General features: G+C 39.2%; 1 protein-coding gene and 1 long non-coding RNA gene across 10 annotated transcripts in view; one reads left to right on the forward strand and one right to left on the reverse strand.

Annotated features, from left to right (window-relative positions):
- Positions 1 to 10,567, forward strand: part of CLASP2 (cytoplasmic linker associated protein 2) — a 130,256-nt gene extending 119,689 nt beyond the window's left edge. For 7 of the 8 annotated variants that reach the window (XM_042816972.1, XM_042816977.1, XM_042816979.1 and 4 more), the window contains 5 exons: positions 1,904 to 2,097; positions 2,653 to 2,781; positions 4,468 to 4,674; positions 5,752 to 5,868; positions 6,993 to 10,567. In XM_042816972.1, coding sequence (XP_042672906.1) covers positions 1,904 to 2,097; positions 2,653 to 2,781; positions 4,468 to 4,674; positions 5,752 to 5,868; positions 6,993 to 7,079 — 734 coding nt within the window. In that variant the 3' untranslated portion in view covers positions 7,080 to 10,567. The remainder of the gene's footprint in view (positions 1 to 1,903; positions 2,098 to 2,652; positions 2,782 to 4,467; positions 4,675 to 5,751; positions 5,869 to 6,992) is intronic. The other variant, XM_042816974.1, reaches the window with a different exon arrangement.
- LOC122159422 lies at positions 1,893 to 22,539 on the reverse strand. 2 transcript variants are annotated; one of them, XR_006168523.1, is made up of 3 exons: positions 22,438 to 22,539; positions 20,428 to 20,540; positions 1,893 to 6,087 (listed from the first exon to the last, which is right to left on the reverse strand). It is a non-coding gene; the product is annotated as an uncharacterized LOC122159422 (long non-coding RNA). The 2 variants fall into 2 exon arrangements; XR_006168522.1 differs by having other exon boundaries at positions 22,326 to 22,539.
- Between the last annotated feature and the right edge of the window lie 302 nt (positions 22,540 to 22,841).

The raw sequence follows: 22,841 nt of genomic DNA on the forward strand, positions 1-22,841 counted from the left end.
ACACAGCCTCTGTTTGGAACCCAGTGTTCCTTTGCAAAGAAGCTCCTTTCTTTCTTCTCATTTCCATAGATTGTGCTTTGCATATGTCTGCTTTTTTAACTAGTACTTTGTATATGGGCTTAAGAATTCACTTCTTTGTCTTGCCTTTAACTTACTGTCATTAGTTTTCATCTTTTTTTCTTTCAGATCATTCCTTATTTATCAAGTTAATTACCATTTCTTCTCTCTTTCATCGTTTTTAAAATGAAATAGTTTGTAGATTTTAAAAGTAGTCTCCATATTCCATGAAAAGCGTTAATAAAAAAGCATCAAACAGAACCAGGCCATGCACAGGCCTGAGCAGGGACATCACTGGTATCCTCCAAGAGTAATAGAAAGCAATTTAGAATCCAGTCATTTTATAAGTATTTCATCCAGGCTTTGTTCCTGCCCTGTTGACTTGCTTGGGCATGTTTCAGACAGTAGGCAAATCTTTATTGTGTTCAGAACATGCCATGCTTTCCTTCTGCCAGCACTGCGTATCTTGTCAAAATGACATTATTTGATGGTTTGAGAAGAGCTGTTCTTTATCAAATATTTGTATATATATAATATTTTACATGTATCTGCTACATACTTCAGTTCATTCAGATGAAGCACTTGCATTTGCTCCTACTCATTTCTGTTGTTGTTTTCAGGGGGAAAAAAAAGTTGCAAGTACATTTTTATACTTCTCCTTTCTTATCTGGAGAATGTTTGTGAATTAAACACCACAGCTAAATCATATACAGGAATGGAAAATACAAACTGTGAAAGAATACACCCCACATCTTGTCCTTATGTTTTTCAGAATTGTAGTCTCTCAGTATATGACCTAATAAATTTGTTCTGAAAAATGTATTTCATGTGTTAATAAAGTGCAATAATTTTGGGAAAGGTGCAGTTTTGGGAAAACTTGGTTTTTAATGCTGTTCTTTACCCCCTGAAAGAAAACTTTCAGCCTCTGTCCAGGGGAATTAAAAAAAAAAAAAAAAAAAAAAAAAAAAGTTAATTTATTCCAGAGTCTCAGTGCAAAGGTAGAAGCTATCTGCTTTTATTTCTTGAAGGCTAAAAGGGTCCTGATGATGGAGTAAAGGCAGTATCTTGACGTTCCACTTAAATTAGACCAGAATCAAGGCTTTTATTTTTGACTTTGCAGATTTCCACATCTGTAGTCCTGTGTTTCCAAATAAGAATTGCTACTGATACTTTTCTCCATCATCATGGAATTCTCCGTAATCAACACTGAAATCCAGTGCTATCTTGTAATGACTGCCACTGGGATAGTAGGCATTCCCTGGAATCTCTATGAGGCTAAAAGCCTTGGTTTGTTTGTATTTCCACTGTTTTACATCAAGGACCACTCTTGTGCATTTTGTTTTCCTGTTTGTGTTGAAAGCCTAGCCATTGCTGTGGAGTCGTGGCTTACAAAAAAGCTGACCAGTACAGTAATACTGAAGGTGCACGTGTGAATTTTTCTTCTTCGATGGAAAGGTCATTGGGAAAAGCAGCCCTCTGTTGTATAGATCAGATTTAAAAGGATCCAGGGAACTTGCCACTTTGTGTATTACAGGAGCAAGAAACTCTAGCACTAAGCCAGCCTACAGGTTGCTGGATTCTCTTCAATTTTGTGGATGCTTTTGTTTTTTGCTGTATCATCGTTGTTTTATTGTGATTGTAAGCTTGGTCAGGAATATTGGCTGCTTTGAAAATGAAGTAATTAAACTGTAATTCTGGCAAACAGACTTGGAGGAAAACAAAACAAAACAAAAAGAAAGCAGTTAGCTCCCCTAGAAGATACTTTTCAGTTCTGCATCAGGTACTAATATTTACTAATATTTACCAAGTTTCAAAATTCTGTTTGTATACATTCCTTTTTTGATAGAGCCTCCCATGGATCATTCTGATCTAGTTGCAGAGTTACTAAAAGAGTTATCAAACCATAACGAGAGAGTTGAGGAAAGAAAGGCTGCCCTGTATGAGCTCATGAAGTTAACTCAAGAAGAGTCTTTTGGTGTTTGGGATGAGCACTTCAAAACAATACTGCTTTTGCTGCTTGAAACACTTGGAGACAAAGAGGTAAAGTTAGATTAATCTAGTTAAAAATGCACATGGTTTGCTTTCAGTGGCTTTTAAAGTTGTGTGGGTTGTAGGAAAAGCACAAATTCCAGCTAGTCTTGAAAAACAAGAAGTTATGGAAATGCAGGAACATCATGTGAACTCTTGAATCTCTTAATGGTGAAAGGCCATCTTCTCAAGTATCCTTCAGGTTTACTTGGCACTAATAATTGCTTTTGATTTGATAATAATAAAATATCTGTTTTCAAGGATAATGTATTTGTGTGACTGTGTGATGCTAAAATACTCCAAAGAGTAAAACTATATGCAGCTCAGCATAGATAGTTCCAATTAGCAGCATGGTTATGATGCACCACCTGAATTATTTCAAAAAGAGCAAACAATTGAAGACTTTTTTTAGCTGTATTTATTTCCATATTAGTTTCATATTGTATATATGCATAGAAAGGCACTGATGTTTTACTATGTCAAAACTTTATAAACTGTTGAATAAACACTTAAACATTTGCCTATTCAATGTTACATAACTCATTTGTTTTAATATTTAATCTCTAGCATGCAATTAGAGCTTTGGCATTGAAAGTTCTAAGAGAAATCCTAAGGAATCAGCCAGCAAGGTTTAAGAATTACGCAGAGCTCACAATAATGAAGACATTAGAAGCGCATAAGGATCCTCATAAGGAGGTTAGTAAGCAGTTTTCTTTGTTTGAGACTGTGACAAAATATCACAGAATGCAGCAGCTGTGTAATGTCCAGAAAGTGTTTGAGAGATCAGATCTTACCGATGAATCGTTTGTGTAATAATGAAGATGTTAACACAGGCATGCAAAAAAAAAAGAAAAACAAAGAACTACAGTTTTGTAAGCTCTGAAATGCTTAATATCAGCCCTAGTAACAGTTGCCTTGGGTGCTGCCCAAGAGGACGTAAAACCAAAGCCAAGGATGTGCCAGCACAGTTCTATGAAGAATAACTGAAGGGAGTTTTTTGTTATATGTCTTTTTTAGCCCAGTTATCTAATGCAACCCTTTGGATTTCTGTAAGGTTGGTAGTTGAGAGATAGGATTGAACATGGCAAGGAAATTACAATCCCTTCCCATTTTTAACCAGCTCTGGTTAAGCTTTTCTTCTTCACCATTCGAGAGCATGGCTTCGTTTCCAGGAGAGAAGATACTGCAGGGAAGAGTTGGTTGTGGCTGGGAACTGTGAGGAGATTCAGAAGTAGGATAAGTGTAATCTTGCTCAGAAAGCTTAAGATAATGTGCATACACATCAAAGGATGATGTATTTTGATATAAGAAACACAAATACAGAAACCACCCAAACATTAAACACTTCACATCAGTGTCACTGATGTTATGAAAATAAGATGTCTAATGAGATGCATAAATCTCTCCCTGCTTTCCTTGCTCCCACACTCCCTATGATAGGACTTTTTTCTGTATATGGGACTTGGGGTGGAGTTCCAAATTCAGAACTTTGACTGCAGTTTTTTCCATACCAGTGATGTTTGTCACTCATCTGATACTCATCTTTGTTTCCCCTTCGCCCTCTTAATTTCATGCACCATGTTTATTTTTTTTTTCTTTCCATTTGTCCCTCCATATTACTGTTCCATTTCTCCTTTTTTTTTTTTTTAATGCATGTGAGAAAGAGTAAACAAGACAAGGTTGAAGAGAAAGACTTCTGAGTTTTTTGTACATAATCTAGCAGCTTGTCTTTTAGCTGCCAGACACCACAGATGCAGAAATATGAAGAGATGAATTTTCCCTCTTATGTCTGTGTTGTATCCTGAGCTTCTGCACCTTTTGACTAACTGTTTTCCTGTATCTTCCCTAAGAGTCTTAAGAACTCTTAACTGAATTTTTTTTTTTAAATTAAAGATGGGAGAAGCCTCCAGAAGTAGCAATCTATGATTGTCATTAAACAGTCTTTGAGATGAACATGGGAGCTTATTAGTGGTCAAAGACAGTAATGAATGACAACACAGGAAATTACGGCTTTCAATAGTGGAGAGATTTCAATATGTAGTTGTATAATATTGTATTTATATTCTGCATAGCATTGCAGACTAGAGAGATTTCAGATCTGATTTGACAGCTATTGTCAAGTTTGGAAGGTATTTTCAGGCAGGTTTGGAAGACACCAGTGCACATCTTGCAGAACGTATAGTTCAGTCATACGGTGTTGGGAAGAGCCTTGTTTTTAGTACAGTAAGTAGTCCAACAGTTGCAAAATTGCACACATTTAAAAATCCTTTGCCTATTTTTACAATGCTGTGGAGCTGTTAAGAAATTCTTATGCTCAAGACTTGTACTGGCACTAATTGTCTTCTAAATAATTTTTCCATGTGTTTTTCATTCTTTCGATAGGTGGTGAGATCTGCTGAAGAAGCTGCTTCCATGCTGGCCACTTCCATTAGCCCAGATCAGTGCATCAAAGTCCTTTGTCCAATTATCCAGACTGCAGATTACCCAATTAATCTGGCTGCAATCAAAATGCAGACAAAAGTCATAGAGAGAGTATCTAAAGAAACTCTTACTCAGCTTTTACCAGAGATTGTGCCAGGTTTAATACAGGTAAAAACAAAGCAAAAAAAACCCACCTTCTTTGTATGGAAGAATTACAAAGATTTTTTCAAAATACTCTTGCTTGGCTCTCATGAGGGATTTTTATTGGTCTTACAGCTGATGGCTACTTTGACCCAGACTAATTCAGATAGTGAGCACAGTGTCTTTCATTGTCACCTGGCTAAACTGTAACTGTGGTTAGGACTCAGGATCTGGCTAGGATATGAAGTATTGGCTGTAGTTAAGTTTAATAGACTCTTTCAGTTATATGTAGTATCTTTTCCAAGTTGTGACCATTTGGTCTGAAGTCATCCACGTTGAATGTTTGTACCGTTGCAGGGTTTTATCACTTGGGGCTTGGGGGAAGCAAGAGGAAGGAAGCAGTTGATTGGGAAAGTTCAATAAAACTAGGAGGTTATAAAAAGTTTCTTTCTCTGTCTTTAAAAATGAATAATCTGCCACTATATAAAGAGTCAAAACACATCAGCTTGCATGTGCTGAATAAAGACTTCCCAGAATTTGATGGCTTCATTCTGCAGATTTCTGACTTTAATGCATAAGGTCAAATCACACATCTGCAAGAAGGTAAGAGGCAGAGCCTTCTGAGAAAGGGATGTGAGACAACCAGGCATGAGAAACAAAAATCATTCAGTAACAAGATGGGAGTTAATGACAGAGTTTTACCTGTTAAGAAACAGCTTCTTTAGGAGTAAGAAAGCTCTGAATGCAATGGTTTTCTGTTTAATAAATATCTGTAATCTAGAAGACTTTATCCTGTGATCTCCCCTACTGTATTTCCATGTGGAGCATGACAGCAGCTCTGTTTCCAGTATAGATTACGAACAGGAATTGTATGGGTTTTAATTTCAGTCTGAAAAATAATTATAAATGGTAATTAATAACAGCCTGCCTTTCAAATGTGCATGTTCTGTATTCGCTTGTTTTTGTGGGGTTTTTTTTCTTGGAATGCTTAGCATTCACTTAAAGTAGATTTTAATGTATTTATTATAAGTAGTACTGAATAGTTCTCTGAGGCTTTTAATCATTAACTGATAAGCAATTAATGTTAATTTTATTGCTTTCTAGGGTTATGATAATTCGGAGAGCAGTGTTCGTAAGGCATGTGTTTTCTGCCTTGTAGCCATTCATGCAGTAATTGGTGATGAACTAAAACCACATCTCAGTCAACTCACTGGCAGTAAAGTAAGTAAAAAATGACATTTAAGAAGTTTTGGTTCATAAATACTTGTATACGTTTGTGTTGTGGTTGCAGTTACCAGGAAGTTTATACATAAAAGTGTGTATGTGAATGGAGATAGCCAGGGATACTGAAACACTCAGAGGGTCGATGTAACTTTGATATCAAAGGTTCAAAACTGAAAATCCATAGGTCTGCAGGCACATGCACGAAACTTCAGCAACCTGAAAAATAAGAAGTTGTGTTTCTTGTTGCTTTACAGTAGATTTATTTAATTGTATGTGGTCAGTGGCTGAAAAAAAATCAGAACAATTTTTACCTGAGTACACTGTCAGACTTTTTAGTAGCTACATTCAGCATGGCTTTTTCTACCTCCATATCTTGCCTCGTATTCCATGCAGTGCTGACTGAAAAGCAGTTATTATGTAACATAGTTTATGTTTATGTTATGTTATGTATGTCTCCTTTGTTGTGTGTTTTTTTGTTTGTTTGTTTGTTTGTTTTTTGCTTTAATCTGTCCTTTCAGAACCTCTGATTTGGTGAGGAAGAACCTTGTGTTCCTTTTTTGGTTAGGAAACCTCTTATGTACTGTTTTTTTACGTTCAAATAGATGTATGTTATGAATTTGTCCATGGGGCTAAAGCAAGACAATTAATATTGTATACATTTCAATAAAACGCATCTTAAAGACAGTCTGGCAGTGATTGCATTGAATATGACTGTAGACAGCACTGGAAGCTTTGGTAGGTGCTGGAATCAATCTGCCTGTAAGTAGAGGCTTAAAACCACAACATTCACTTAAGAGAAAGAAACAGACAAAAAAAAAAACAAAACAAAAAAAAACAAAAAAAACCACCAGTAACCTGCCTTAATCAGAGCAGCACAGTAATGTGGGGAAAAGTATCTGTCTTAGTGTAGCTGCCATAGGTTGCTTTCTTCTTCGCATCCTTAGATTTGCTGTGTTAGATATTAGCAAGTGTGTTACCTTTCACTTAATGGTGTAAAATACAGTTTTGCTTTTAAGAGAAGAATTCTTTTCAGAGAAGAATTAAGAGAAGAATTCAATGTATCATTTCTGTAGAGTGTACAGTGTGTAAATACTGAACAAAATTAATTCCTGGCTTTGCAGATGAAGTTATTGAACCTTTACATCAAGCGTGCACAAACAGGCTCTGGACCAGGGGATACGACAGCAGATATGTCTGGACAAAGCTAATGAAGCTGACAAGAATTAACCAGCTCTCCTGAAGCAAGGGCAAAGCCCTCATCAAGTGAAAGGAAAATTCTTACACACAACTTTTGGAACCCTGGTTTCTTTTTCTTTTTTCCTTTTCTTTTTTTTTTTTTTTTTTTTTTTCCTTAACCAACGGCTGTCTTCAGCCTGCATGTGACTGTTGCAATAGAATTATTCCAAATCTAAGGAAAAGCAGTATTAACATCAGTTGGTCAAAGCAGAATAAAATTTAAAAATAATCTAATTCATCAGATATCCTGTTGCGATCCTCTGTGTCTTCCCATTAACTTTTGCCAGTGTTATTGTATTAAAAAAAGGGTTTTTTTAATGCTAATTATACAGGTATGCTTTAAGCTTCAGAAGTTAAAATATAAAATTCTGTTGCTTTTTTTCAGCTGCAGATAACACTGTTTTTATTGCTATTTTGTTTGAGTATTGTGTCCTTCGCTAGAAACAAGAAGTGATGTGAAACTAGGCCAAACTAGTCTGGACTGCAGTGAGACTCAGTCACTGTTGGTGGTTCATCATCTTATTTACAGCTTGTTTGGGATATTCTGGAGATTGAGAAGTATGCCTATAAAAAGCTGGATCGATCCAGTTCTGTACAAGTGATATTGTTCATTGGTTGTATGTTTGTTGCATAAATAAGAATTTTGTGTGCACAGCAGAGGACTGGTGCCACCAGTGCCTCTTGGTGTGGGAGACAGCCCTGCCGACCTGGTGACAGAGTGGCAGTCTGCTTTTAGCAGCAGACTTAATGGTCACTTGATGGACGTGAACCATCCTTGCCACCTTTCCTTCTTCAAGCAGGATGCTTCAGAATGGAGTGCTCTGCCCAAGCATGCTCAGTATGTATTTATCACTAGAATGTTTCCTCTCAACCTAATTGCTGGAACCAGTAGTCTTGTATTGTAACTCACATGGGATTTTATGACAACAGTGCAGAAAACTATTTATTCGTTATCTTCCTAAAAGCACCAAGATTTTCTGCATTGAATTTTATTGGGGGGGGAGGGAATAGTCACAAATGCTATCGATCTTGCCACCTTCTAATTTAAAAAATTATATATTTTGGATGAGTTGGGAAAGCTGCACCGAATGTTTGCATGGTTTTCTTGAATAGCATCCTCAAGACCCATCTGGATTAAGGTGTGGAAATGTTTCCAGGGTTTGTTTTTCCATTTTTGAAAAAGAGTTCGTTTATTGTGAATAATGGTTCTTTGTATTTATGAACTTGATAATGGAAAGAGAAAACAGGTCAACTAAATGTGTCCCAAAATTTTCTCATTTTTTTTTTTTTTTTCTTTTTTTTTTTTTTTTTCTTTTTTTTTTTTTGTCCTTTTCTTTTTATGTCTTTGGTATAAGCAACAAGTTAGTTAACTGAGAACTGGGATAAGCAGCACCCTTCCCAGAAATGATGGAAACTCTTTTTCCCTAGCTTTTCTTTCCCTTTGATTGTGGTGTTGTCTAGTTGTAGGAATATATCCTGATAAGAGAGAAAATTGTAGTGCCAAGGATGATGATCAACGCTAGGCTAAAATTCTCTCTACCTCTTCAGGGTGACTAATTTTTGGCTGAGCTGCTGCATGTAGCACCCGGTGGAAGAACTATCTGCAAAGTCTTTGTTTTTCCCAAATTATCACTTACTGCATACTGAAAACTGTTCTTCAACACACAGCCAAATATTGCAAGAGCCGCTTATACACTTTGCTTGCTAAGTACCCTGAAAACCAAAACTGAATGGAAAACTGTCAGATGCTTGTAGTTACATGAAAGGTTGTTTTCACTTTAGTTTGAAGTGAATCAGAGAAAAGCTGAGATGTTGTTGTTAAAGAAGCAATGCCGTTACAGAGATTTATTTGGAGGAAAAGTTGTAGAAATATATGTAAAGACTTCAAATCAAGGCTGTCATAACCTGTCACTAGCCCTTCTTAACAGCTACGTCAGGAAAATAGTATCTCCTCTTTCTTTCCTTTGTTACGTGTAACATTCTTGTTGTTTTCTACCATTTAATTACATTGTGTATTTATAGTTCTCTGCTTACCATTGTGCATATACTGGCAATAAAATGTACATAACATGACTTGAAAAAAATTAGCCATGTATACATTCTGTTTTTCTGTGTTATTTGATCACGTTATAAGAAAGATATGAAGTCATCGAAGCAACATTGGTTAAAAAAAATAACCTTCATGTTTTTGTGTCCAAATGATGTTTCTTTAGATACTCTGCTAGTAAATCCAACAGCATTTGAGAACATGGTGTGAATATAGGTAGGGTAGACAAAAGTAGTTTGGGAAATTGAATAGGATCTTTATGAATACCAAATTTCCTTCATCTCAGCAGGCTTCTTGTTTGCTGCTTCATTTATTTGTACATTATGCACTGCTAGCATTTTATTTTTTGAATGTTTCAGAGATATTTTTCAGTTTAATATCTTGTAGCTTCACATTTTGATTATGTGAAATATCATTTTAAAAAAATGGCACAAATTCTAAGTTTAATATCCCATATATTATTCCTGCTTTTTCTACAGGTAATAGTTATTTTCAAATGATCATTTCAAGATGACTTTGCTCAGTCATCTTTGTGAAGATGTTATTTCATACTGAAAAAATAAGCTTATTGAAACATGCCGTATATATTCTGGATGGACGTAATTTTTTATCTGTAAGCAAAAGTTGGTAAGAAAGAAATGTTTTTATCCCCTATGACTGAAAAGTTTTACTCCAGGGAGAGGAGAGGAGATATTTACACCAAGTTTGTCCCTCAGTTGTGCTTCAAAGACACCTGTAATTGTTCTAAGCGTGACATCCCATGTACTGAAAGTCTAAATGCCATATGTTTAAATGAATATTTTAATTATGATCTGACTAGTTCTGTTCCCAACAAAGATGGGCCTGTCTATGTGCTTAGACTTTGTATTAAATGAAGCCATCAGAATGTAAGAAATTGCAACCAAATGTTCTCCGCTGCAGCCAGTTACCAGATTTGCTGCATTGCTTTTTGCCTTCATTTCCTATGTTACGAACAGACAGTAGCTCAATTAAAATTGAGCTGTGATTAGTCATGCCTTATGTTTGTACTGCAGGTGGTTTATCTTAGAAACAAAAAACCCACAACCATAAAGTCCTGTGAAAAATCAGGACAATTGCTGTCGTTCTTTATCAGAAAGGCTTTCTGAATATCCTGTAAAGATAGGACATTGCAGTGGTTTGAACACTGAAACGTGATTCTTGAAGGTTGATTTGGGGCTTAAAAAGGAGGAAAGAAAACTACATGCAGAATCAGGATAGAAAATGCATGTCTTGGATGTCTTAGACTTGGATGTCTTTTGCTTTAAATGATTTTGGGTAACATATGTTCAGCTAACATTGGGATAGTAAATGTAAATTGAAAGGAGAGTTGATCATGTAAATTTTCCTGAGTTTGGTTGCTTGTTTTTAAAGATAAAGACTGGAACAGATTGAGTTGTCTTGATTATTTGTGGTTGGAGTCCCAGAGTGAAAAGAACAAACACTTGTATCCCGAAACAGACCTGCATATTATGAACAGCTTCTAAGAATGTTTAAGTGTTGGAGTAAATTCACAAACACATCCGTGGAGAATGCCTGTAGAAACAAAGGCCTGAGCTGCTCACAGTTTAATTCCCAGCAGAAGAATTCAGATTCAGTGAATATAACTTTTGAAAATACTCGTAAAAGAGAAAATAAAGAGGAATTCATGTGAGTTATGCTACAGTTAATCCCTGTGACAGGCTAGTGAGAATGGTTTGGTTGGTTGTGGCAGTTCACTGACAAACACAAAATGCAGTACAAATAAGATAAGGATAGATGGGCAGTTTGGGAGCAGAGGGATTGTCTGGGCAAATTAAATTCATGCTTCCTCCCAGGTGAAATAGTTAACGGATTACCTTTGCAGTTCTAGCTTAATGTAAGATAAAAGTTATTCATGCTATGTCCTCTAAAGGAAAACTTCTGTTTTCCCTTCTGAATTTTGTAGTTAAGTCTTCCATGTCTTCAGAAGCACACGTTGTAAGGATTTGCCTCATACATCACGAATGTTCTGCTAAGTGGATTTTGGTTTTGTTAGAACATGGATGACTCCTGGTAATTTGGGAAGTTTGGGAAATCAGGATAGTTGCCAAGTGGAAAAAAAAAATCAAACCTAATTTGCTTTTTTTCTATATATCTTGTTTTTGCATGTATATTTAAGTACATTTTGAGACTTCGGGGTTCCTGAGCTGGGCAGCTTGGGTCACTCCATCTAAAGAAGTTCTTTCATTTGCTGTCAGGATTTCAGGGTAATAAACATGTTTACTTAGAAGTTCCCTAATAAGTCATTTCTGCTCAGACAGTCACAGCTACGTTCATAAATTACTGTTGAACGGTAACACTTGGGAACTTGGAAATGATATTTGGCAAGCAGCTTTGAGAATGGTGTGATTTCTATTAAAAAAATTCTTCTTCAGTGTGTCTTAGGCAGATACAAATGATCCTAATGAAGCATATTTTCAAGAAGATCAGAAGTAAGGCTGATATAGAAACATGGAAAATACCTCTTCAGTGGAAAAGCCAGCATATCTGCATACGATATCTAGACTTGTTACCACTGGCAGAAGGTAGAAAGGTAACTGAAGTTTGTATTAGGCATCAAAGTTCCTTAAGTCCTTCATCTTGGTGTTCCTCCTTTCCTACATCTTGGCTGTTGACTAACAGTGGAAATCTTTGTACCTCCACAAACTCATACTGAAATCAGTAGCTCAGTCATGTCAAGCCAGATTCAAAGGTTGTCCCTTCATAGTCAAGGAAGGTTTATACCAACAAAAAGATGTATTTGCATTAGGCAGTGGACATTCTCAGAACTCAGTCTGGTTAGATGTCCTCTCACCACCCGTTCAGCTTTGATTATGGCAGAGCCCCATATGAGAACACCCCATATGAGCTCCCATCTTACTGCCACACAAATCAGACTACGGAGCAGCCTGAGAGTGGTCCTCCAGGAGCACCCTGCAATCAGTGACTTCTGCCACAGATGTTGGCAAAAGTGAGTGTTCCATGCCTTGGGGGTTTGCTTATATGAAAACAAAACACTACCATTTTCTAACACAGTCTGCTTACCTGAGCATACATAGTTGATGTTACAGTACCAGGCAAGACAAAGGAGACACTGAGACACTGATTTTTAGCTTGGTTAAAAAACCTGAAATGTGTGTTGGTGAGGAAACTGGACATGTCTGTTTCAGTTGCAGATAGCATGCTTTAAATTGCTGACAGCACAGTGCTTGAAAACGTTTGACCTAGGAAGGTACTAGAGATGCTTAGAGCCTCAGGTAAGAGGGATGCTGTCCATTAGGAAGGAGAAGGAACTGCACTCTTCAAATGCATTGTATCAGATTGTGCCAGAAGCTGGCAGTGCCACATCAATCTGCAAGTCCAAATACTGATTTTTAGACTACCTGATAGGTGCAGAACAAGTGCAGGACAGCAGAATAACAAGACACTTGAAGTCGTTCACCTGGATAGACTTCTGAAACTCTTACAAAACAAAAGATATACTCCATTCCATTTCATAGCTATAAAAACCTCATGAGTTTTGATTCAGGCAGGATGTGATGGGTTTAAGCAGAAATTTCTCTGGGCAATGTCACTGTCCAAATGTCTTTATGCCTACAAATGACCTCTGTACAGCAGTTTCCTTTGCAGGTCTTAAAGTCCTAAGATCAAGAAAAGAAACCAAATGTATTACCAATTATGCCTTCATATCACAAGATATGAAGTCAGTAAGCCTGTTTTTTCTTCATTAGTGCCTCAGGACCATAATCACACCCTCTTAGATTCAGAAGTGGGTTGTATTAGGAATACAGCTCTGAAGAAAGAAGTTACAGGAGTATCATCCTGTAATTGAAGCTGTTAGAATTTTTGTTGAGGGGATAGAACCCATGAGGGAAGGAGCACATCCTGCACTGATCAGAAAAGCATGGTAAATGCAGCAGTCTTTACTGTAGTTGTTTCACCATATGCGAGCCCGGATTAGGATGTCTAAAACTACCCAAAGATCCAAATAAAGATGGCAAGTGAACCTGGAAAATATGCAGGCATTACTGCTTATCCTTCCCTCCATGGCAGTGGCACAGTGCGCTGCTGTTTTCAGGCTGTTTGCAGTCCTTTGTGTGCTTCTGCCAGCTTCAGGTGACCAGACACAGCAATACCAGAAGGATGTGCCAGGTCTGACCTGATCAGATGTGTGATTAGAACCCAACTCGGGATGGGGATGGAGCATATGCAGAAACTTTCCTTGCTAGCAATTCTTGTCAGTGTTGAAGTTCATTATAGAAGTGGCAAAGAATGCAGTCCCTCTAACAATATATATGAGAGAGAGAGACAAGTTGTACTTCAAAAAGTGCACACAAAAAAAATGTGACTTGGCACCTTTCATGTATTATGTGTGATGGATTCACAGCCAGTCCAAGCAGGGATCATCATTCACATGTGAATACCTGATTGCTAATCAGTGATGCAGGTGAATTGTTGATGGTAGCTTTTGACAGGTTTCCACCCCAAAGTTACCCTGCATTTGGCAGCAACTGTTGATGTAACTGAAGAGTCCAAAAACCAAATAAGGCACATCAAAGTAACACCTTTATAGCCTTCTGAGGCTTAAATGTATAGGGGTTGTTTCTGCATTAATGCAAATCTGTCTTTTGCTTTTAAACTGAACTAGCATTTCAAGCACAACTAAGCATCGTCACTTGACAGCAAAAACCTTAAAGACCCCTGACAACATATGCATAGCCTGAGTGAATTTACCATGTCTTACATGTACTTGACTGATCTTTTTCCCATTTGGTGATATCTGAAGAATCCTTTTACTTTCCAGAAACAAATAGCAAACACATTCTGTGTGCATAACCAGATTTAATATTTAACAGTATTTGCTGAAGTTCTCAGAAGGGCAATCACAAAGACTGAGGGAGAGACTGCTTGATCTTCATAAAAGCTTAAGTAGGTAAAGTATGTCGTGGCTTAATAGGCCTCACATTGGATACTACTCACGGAAAAAAAATAATAATTAAAGTAATTAAAGTTTTCAGCCACAGCATGCTGAAGTACTTAGATTCAGTGCAGATCCACCTGTTAGCAAAACATGAGCCTCCCCACCTTAAATTTCAGGTTGGACTTTGCATGCTGTACACAAGCCTTAAAGCAAGAGATGTTTTAAATAAATAGTGCCTTGTTGTTTGTGTATACAATGCTCCTTTCCCGAGACCTGTTTAGTACTTAATAGGAAGATTATAAGCCAAGAAACAAAAATAGCTCCTTAACAATAACAATACGAGGATAAAAACTCACCTTATTTGTCCCCAAACTTGCACAGCTAGGTAACTACATACCTTTCTGTCTAGAGGTTAGTCAAGGGCAGCAGGTGTGGATATGGGGAATGTACAGTACTTCACAAAGCAAAGTACCAGAATCAAGTACAGTGTGTGAAGCTTATCCTGATGTTAAAAATGCTTGCAAGGAAAATCAGTTGAAATACAAGACCAGGAAGGGAAGAAAGGGAAGAAATACTGACTGTGGACTTTTCTCCTTTTTATTGTCAGTGTTTCAGTAATAACACATTCTATGTGTTAGATCTAGTACTTCACTTACAAGGAACTCAAAGCTTTTATGAGTGAAGAATCAGGCTTCTTGCTAACCCCTAGTGGAGGGAAAGAGTGACAAACTGTCTTCTGCAAAAGAGGGAGGCAGTCCAATGATACAAACCCTCATGTACTGCATCCAGGCTGGGGGCCCCCAGCACAGGAAGGGCATGGAGCTCTTGGAGTGGGTCCAGAGCAGGGCCACTGAGTTCATCAGAGGGCTGGAGCACCTCTCCTATGAGGAAAGATTGATGGAACTGGGCTTGTTTAGCTTGGAGAAGAGAAGGCTCTGGGGGAAACCTCATTGTGGCCTTCCAGTACTTGAAGGGAGTGTATTAACAGGAGGGGGAAGGGCTGTTTACGAGGGTGGATAGTGATAGGACAAGGGGAATGGTCTTAAACTGAAACAGGGGAGGTTTAGGTTGGATATTAGAAGGAAGTTTTTCACCCAGAGGGTGGTGAGGCACTGGAACAGGTTGCCCAAGGAGGCTGTGGATGCCCCATCCCTGCAGGCATTCAAGGCCAGGCTGGATGTGGCTCTGGGCAGCCTGGTCTGGTGGATGGTGACCCTGCGCACAGCAGGGGGTTGGAACTGGATGAGCACTGGGGTGCTTTTCAACCCAGGCCATTCTGTGATTTGGAAGCCAAGTATTCTGAACTTGAGGCCCTGTGTAGTACATGTGACATCATACTTTTGCTTTAGCAGCATTTACATATTTTATTTTTCAAGGTACAGACACCTGCAACTAATTTCATGTAGACAGACTCAAAAAGATGTCTAGAAGACATGAGGAAATAGATACAATTTCAGGAAGTTAAGCTTATGTGCAGTGGCAAATGCCTGCCTCCACCCAAGCAATCTCCTCTGAGAAAATGTTTGTGGGCAACAAAGGAACGAGGAAGCAAAGTCTTTTATGCTTCCCACTCTGCAGAGTGGTAATGGCTACTCCAAAGCAGGAGAAACTTCACCCGGTCACCTGAACTGTGATGTGCCCCGTTGTACAACTGAAAAGCTTTTAAAATACTGGAACATTCCCACTTAAACAAATTGATCTGGCTGTCATCTTACCAAATTAACAATGTGTTTTTGCACTGGGAGTCCACAGGATTTTATTTTGCTTTGCTCCTACACCATCAGGAGCAGTGGTCACAGCATGGCTTACAGCAGTAGCTGCTGTCAGCACACAAGTCTGAAACATGCACACTGTGAGGAGTACCCATAAAACGGGCCTTGAACTTTCACCTGTCAGAAGCAGAGACTTGCAAACTCAGCTGAACACAACAGATATGATCACAATAGCCTTCATCATTTTGTCCTCTACTAATAAAAACCCCCTAAAAAATTGCAGCAGCTGCTTTGGCTGTAACCAGTGACTTCACTATTTTTAGCCTGCATAAGCATGATTCCTGAAAACTGAAATGCAGAGACTGATGGGGCACATTTGCTGTGATGCTCCACGGCACCAAAAGAACAATGTTTGAAGTTTTCTGACTACTGCCTAATAAGAAATAATTCCATTTTGTTCTCCAGAGCCCTGCTCTTTGATATCCTGATTTTCATAGCCCAGGTTTTGTCACAATACTGCAGTAACATTTCAATGCAGGCATGGAGACTGTTTAAAAAAATAATAGCAAACTATTTCTGTTTGTCAGTAGTCCTTTCTGTTTCAAGCAGAATGGGTGCCCTCTGCAGGTAACTTACTTTCTACTGAGATTTTTGGATGTGTGCACTCTTTTAGTTCTGCTTGTCAAGGTCTTGAGGACTGATCAGCACTGCTTTGTTTTCAAGTGGATATTGCACTGCTCACTGCATACGTGGGCAAGCAACCAGCACATGGGTGTGCCAAACAGTTAGTTTGCTTCTGAGTATGATTTTTTTTTCTCTGAAGAGTGTGTGTGGCCAAGGAAGGGAGGAAGAGGAGGAGTTGTAAACCTTTTCTAAGCAATTTGACAGTGGTTGTTTTTTTTTTTGTTTGTTTGTTTATTTTCAATGGCAAAAGATAAGATAACTATAATATTATGCCGTGTAGAAATCTGCCTCTTGAATACAGGGATAGAATGAACAGGCAAAAGGGGTGCAGTGTAAACACTACTGAAAATCACAGAATGACAGGGCTTGGCTGGGACCTCAAGAGACTGAGTCCAACCCCCTGCTAAAGCAGGTTGCCTACAATAGGTTGCACAGGGAGGTGCCCAGATGGGTCTTGAATATCTGCATAGAAGGAAGGTATTCTGCTCATCTTAAAGACATCGGTGTATATTCTCCCTTAATCTTTCTCTTCAGTCATGCCTACACACATATTTTTCAAGTCCTTTCAGTGGACTGCATGAAGAGAGAACAGTATGCCTGAGTCAGCAGTGCTATGAGGTTTCAGCTCCCAGCTCTATAACATGCAGTTCTGCACAGTGACACTGATAGTGTGGGAGAGGAGATAAATGGAGATGGTGGTGATGACTAGGCTGCACCTGACACCATGTTGGCTCGAAGTCAAGCCTAGCAGCTGGGCAGCAGCTAACAACATGGCAAGACTGGAGAGCAAAAGAGGAGGTGGGGACCAGCCAAGACTTTCAGCTGTCTGTCACTTCTGGAGAGTGACACCTGTAAACATGGTGGCAGATGCTAAATATAAAGGTGTGAGGAAATAACTGCAAATTTAATCTGAATGTGTATGTTCTTCTCTCTCCTCTCTCCCATCACTGCAGTGACCATCTCTTGGTTGAGCACAACGCTTCATCTCATCCCAAAATGCTGTTCTGGCACAGTCAGCCTGAACATTATCACCATCACCAGTATCCCACCACTAACAGCAGCTACCTGCGGTAAGAAAATAATGACTGTGGGTAACTTTAAATAACAGTAGTTATAACATGATAGCACCCAATAATGTAGTTTGTGCAGCATTTGCTAATTCACAAGCTCAAGCCTTCATGTAGAGTTGGTGATTGTAGACCCACTGATAAACATTTGTGCAGTAGAGTCACCGTAGTGGAGATTTACTTTACTACAGCTTCATGATCTTCACAACTGTGCCACCCTACATGTGCTTGCAACAGCACTGGAACATCTAAATGCTTTATATGATATCCACAGATGTCTTAACTTTGGCTCTTTCTCTCTGAAATTCCATTAGCACTCCAAAGGTAACACTCTTGTTTATGTGAAGCCATACAGACTTAGAAGCATCTCCGTGCTTCACATGTAGTTTCAAAAATGCATTTTACCTATTGAAGTTCAGTTGATATGCACACTTGGGAATACAAGCCCCTTGCAGCATCAGGGAGGACACAGTGGTTAAACACTCTGCACTGAAATCTGATGCAATATATATCTAATTGCATCAGTGTATCCCTATGAACTTACCTTTTCATGACTGAAGTATTGTTTGAGTACAAATAAGTGTTATTTGTGTACTAAAATATTATTTGTGTACAAACAATTGTGTACAGCTTTATTTGTATTCGAATGCTTCTTAGAAACGATTGTGTTTTAACAAGAGCAAAGTTCATAGATTCCAGGTAATCTTGAGTTTGACTTTCAAATTATAACACGGCTCGCTCTCTATGTTAAACTTCAGCTTATTACTTTTTCATTTAATACCGTGTGTATAAACACGACAGTGTTTAATCTATTTTTTTACAGGCACCCCTTGTTGGTAATCCTGCTATTGTATCACAGTATCACACCTGTTCTTGTAGAATTGTGAGGGAGCATGTTCTTACTGAAGCATGCCGAGTTGCAGGTTTGAAAAATGCAAAGAAATGAAGTGATTTTTATGTTCTGATAACTCCAAGTGTTAAACTAATGAAATTTATAGTGGAGTTTTCATTCCATTACAACACAAAGGTCAGGGTGATGTGAAATACAGATTGGCTGACACAGATATATTGCAAACACAGTGCTGTTTCTACTGACTCAAGCAATAAGTCAGAAACGAATAGGTGCTGGAATTTCCTCATGCAGTCCTGCTTGCAAGCGACATGCATAGCTCTGCAAGAGGAACCATATAGCAAGTAACAGTGAAGACATCCACTGCCACCTCTGGTTTCAATCCATTCTTCAGTGCTGTTAAGCCCAGGGGTGGTGTTTACTTGAGCTCAGGACCACATTCTCTCTGGGATCTTTTTCACTGTGTCCTTATCTGTCTTTGTTTCTCCCATCATATTTGCTTCTGGCGTTCCCACACTATTTCAAAATCTGCCACCCAAGCTCCTCTGAATTTACTTTTCCACACATGTTTGAGCACGTGCATTTAGGTTTTGGTGGCAGCACCCACCTGTGTTTTGATATTGAAATACCACATATGTGGGGTTTTTCCATAAATTAAGATCTGTACATAGAAGTTAATGAGGTAGGCCCTTGAGGCTGATGACCTTAAGCAAAAGGGATACAGACCAGTTCAGATAGCAGGCTTCAGCCTGGTCATAATCACAAAGATGTCTGGTTCTGTCAGATCCTTTACCACGCGTCAGTCCCACATCTGTATGTCAGTAAGGCATATATAGAAACAGCAGCTGACTTCGGGGAAGGATGTTAGCACTAAGTGGGGAGCAGATGGAGAAAGGAATGTCTCAGGATCTTTTCTTCCCTCCTCTGCCTTCTCCCACATGCCACTACAGCTGTACTTAAAAAGCTCCTATGCAGATCTAAATCAGCCTCCTCTGTGTGCACTTGACCTGTGTTGTATCTCAAGCTTACAATTACAACTGGTGAGTCTGGGCTCAGGGTACAACCTCTGGTGGAGCCTGTCTTGGGAACACAGTTAGAAGAAAGAATTGCTTGAGGAAACCCACTGGTGTTAAACAAGAGACTGCTTTTGAAGCCCTGAGACCTCCTAAGAAGGTGACAGGAATGTGCAGAAATGGAATGGTAGAGGCACAGGAAAAAAAATATCATCTATGACAGGTTAGGGTTGTGGGTTTTACCTGCTCCGAGTATTAAAGAAGCAATTTGAGATCTCAAAATGTTTAAGTCCTGTTTTACACTATTTTACCAGGCAGGTGAAAAGTTTAGAATGATTTTTATGTTGACAAGTTGGGGGGAGGAAAAAAAACCACATCATTTTATAAAGTTTACATAATCTTCTGTCCCATAAGCTCTGCTCTCAGTCTTATTGAAGAGCAAATATTTATAATTTGGGCATCAATTCTGCAATCTCATCCTCAAAAAATGCTCTTTTGTCTAACTTGAGGAACTCTGCATGGAGCTTATATTGCTTATATTGCAGAACAGGCATTGTGTTAAAAAAAGGGCGTACACAAAGCACCATATCTGCATTGGATGTGGATTTTCAGTGTTTTTTTTTTGTGGTTAAATCCACTGTAGTTTTGCATGGAATACAGATAGCAGTAAAAATGTGACAACTTAAGATTATTGCTTATAAAGAATACTTTTATGCTTGCAGTAAGCATCTGCCTTCAACTTCAAATTAGACTTGAAAATTGCTTGAACTCAACTCACCCTGAGTATATGGCCAATATCTATGTTTAGGAAGAGACTGACAGAAAGATTATGGCTTAGTCATTGTTGTTGTTTTTCAATCGTTTTTAATGTCAGTGAAATGAACATCAAAACTGTTCTTGAGGTCTCTGGTTGAAAATGCTACCTACCTAAAGATATTTTAAACTCTTTTGGCAAAAGCTGAGAACTCCATACAGTAATTACAAATGCTAGAGATTTATGTTCAGTACCTGAGCTGATACAGCTTCACATGTTGGAGTTTGATAGATCAGGCTGGAAAGTGGTGTTTGTAGGCGCTGCTGATCCTCAGCAGATGATGTGAGAAAGGAACAGACCAAGGAACCTGCCCCAAAGAAAGCAAATGCATCAGAGGTTTGTACTTACAAGCAACAGAATCCTCTCAAACATGTACACAGTCATAAACCGACACCGAACACTGCTTGCAAATGACCCAGGGTTAGAAATAATGCTATAGGAAAAAAAAAAAGACAAGGATTACAGTATTTATTATTTAATAGAGGAAGGTGCTTTGTATCCTAAAATACCCAAAGATAATATTTTCAGAATACTAGCAGTCCATTTGCTTATCAAAGGCAAATTTTATCCAATTGTTAGAGGCTGAGCTGCAAGAAAATGGGTCTTACCGTACCCACTCACAATACCCTCAGTTATTTTGAATTTACATCAGCAGAGAACAATTCCTGGTTAAAAAAAATCATCAATTTATGCTCTTGTGACTGCTGTGTAACTATACTCAAGTGGAGTAAGCAGATAAACCAGTTTTGCTATACATAAATCATTTATCTCTGACTGTCAGAAGTAGACAGTTCACCACCCTTAGCTTTCTGCAAGCTACCAATTTTGTATAATTTAGAAAAGTATTTTTCTTCCATGTTATTTATGCTATTTCTCTTTCTTATGGGGCCCACTTTACATCTACAAACGTCTGTCTAGAAAAAGTTTGAATTCTCAATTTAAAATCTATAAAATCCCATAAAACTCACTAAAATTAATAATGCTATTTTTGTCATCCATCTTTAGAAATGAAAAAGAAAGGGGGCAGAGGAATAACTGTTTGTTGTTTTGTTTTCTTCTCAGGTTTAAAAGTGGTATTTTGCCAGCAATATTTGCAGTTCTTGTCATAAAGAGCAGTAACTTGGGAGCTAGTGCTCATGTTAATAAGAAACTTGGGCTCACACCCTTTTCATAAATCTTCCTTTTGTCAGCTGCTGCTTTGTCTGTCCACAGGCAGGCAAGGAACACTTAAATCAATTACTGCAGCAAAAATACCACTACTGTTGTGTACAGAAATAGGCAGTCAAGTCTTAAATTTCCATTCACCTTTAGGAATCAAGAGTAATGCTCCGTGCGCTTCTCATACGTACCTTCTGAATCAACAACGGATATTATTTTATTATTAGTGCAATTAAGGCCCTACTGAGTTTTGAAAAACCTGTGCAACTGTACTCAGAGCAGGTTGATATACGACTGTTACAGAATCATAACATACCCCAAGTTGGAAGGACCTATAAGGATCACTGAGTCCAACTCCTGGCTCCACACAGGACCAACCAAAATCAGCCCACATATCTGATTACACTTTACAGTCTCAGTGCTTTACTATAGGTTGCTCAGTAGGTGAATCATTCTAATAGGACTTCTCAAAATATTATTTAATAATCCTCTGAACGATTAACATTTGAGTTTTCTAGAGTCGTGGGCTACTCAATTACCATCCCCTCAGTTGACCAAATATTTTAGGGTCAGAGGGAACGACATTAACCAGTTCTTCCTTGCGTCCCCACAGCCTTCTCTAACTGCTAGACTGTTGTAATATAACAACCATTTATTAACTGCTTTGCTACGTCTTGGATAATTAGAAAAACAGCATAAAATCAAGCTCTTTTATGTAATAAGTCCATATTCCATAACGACAAACTTCCTGCCTGCGGGTGCTGTGTGATTTTGTAACAACTTTGACCCCAGGAGGCAGAGCTGTTAAGGATTTCTTTTCCCGCAATGCTTATTTATAGCACGTTACGTATATAGCGTGGTTTCTAGTTTTGTGTGCTGTAGGTATTGTGTGAACTTTTTGTTTTACAGTCCTCAGTACCACAGCGAGCCCCACCCCTTTATGCGGCCCCGGCTTCCAGTTCCTCATGCCGGCTTTCTGCGCCAAGGCCACGCGCCCGGACACCGACTTCCACTCTCCCACAGCGCAACCTCGAGTCGAAACCCACCGCGTCTCAGGGTCCTGACATCACTTCCGGTCATTTCCCTTTCCGCTTCCGAGAGGCCACTCCCGGCATGCAGCGCTCCCATGGCGGGAGGGAGGGTGGAGGAAGAAGCGCGCCGGAGCAACCGCGCGCCGGCCCGAGGGCGGGGCTGCTCCTCCGCGACGTCTTCCGGTGTCGAAGAATCGCCCACTGATTGGCAGCACCGCCCCCTCTTCTCTCCCCGCTCCCCTCCGATTGGTCCTTCCGCCGCGGGTCAGCCAATCGGCGGCCCCGATAGCGGGCGGGCCGCGCCCCGGCAGCGGCGCCTCGGGGCGGGGGGCGTGTGCGGAGGAGGCCGCCATGTTGGCGTGAGCGGCGGCGCGGCGCGCGGGTGGCTGCAGGCGGGAGCGGCGCGCGGGGGCCCCCCA

Source organism: Centrocercus urophasianus, unplaced genomic scaffold (assembly GCF_019232065.1).
Source record: "Centrocercus urophasianus isolate 14NV4802_14NV808 unplaced genomic scaffold, USGS_Curo_1.0 seq_16, whole genome shotgun sequence".
In the NCBI taxonomy this organism is placed as follows: domain Eukaryota; kingdom Metazoa; phylum Chordata; class Aves; order Galliformes; family Phasianidae; genus Centrocercus; species Centrocercus urophasianus.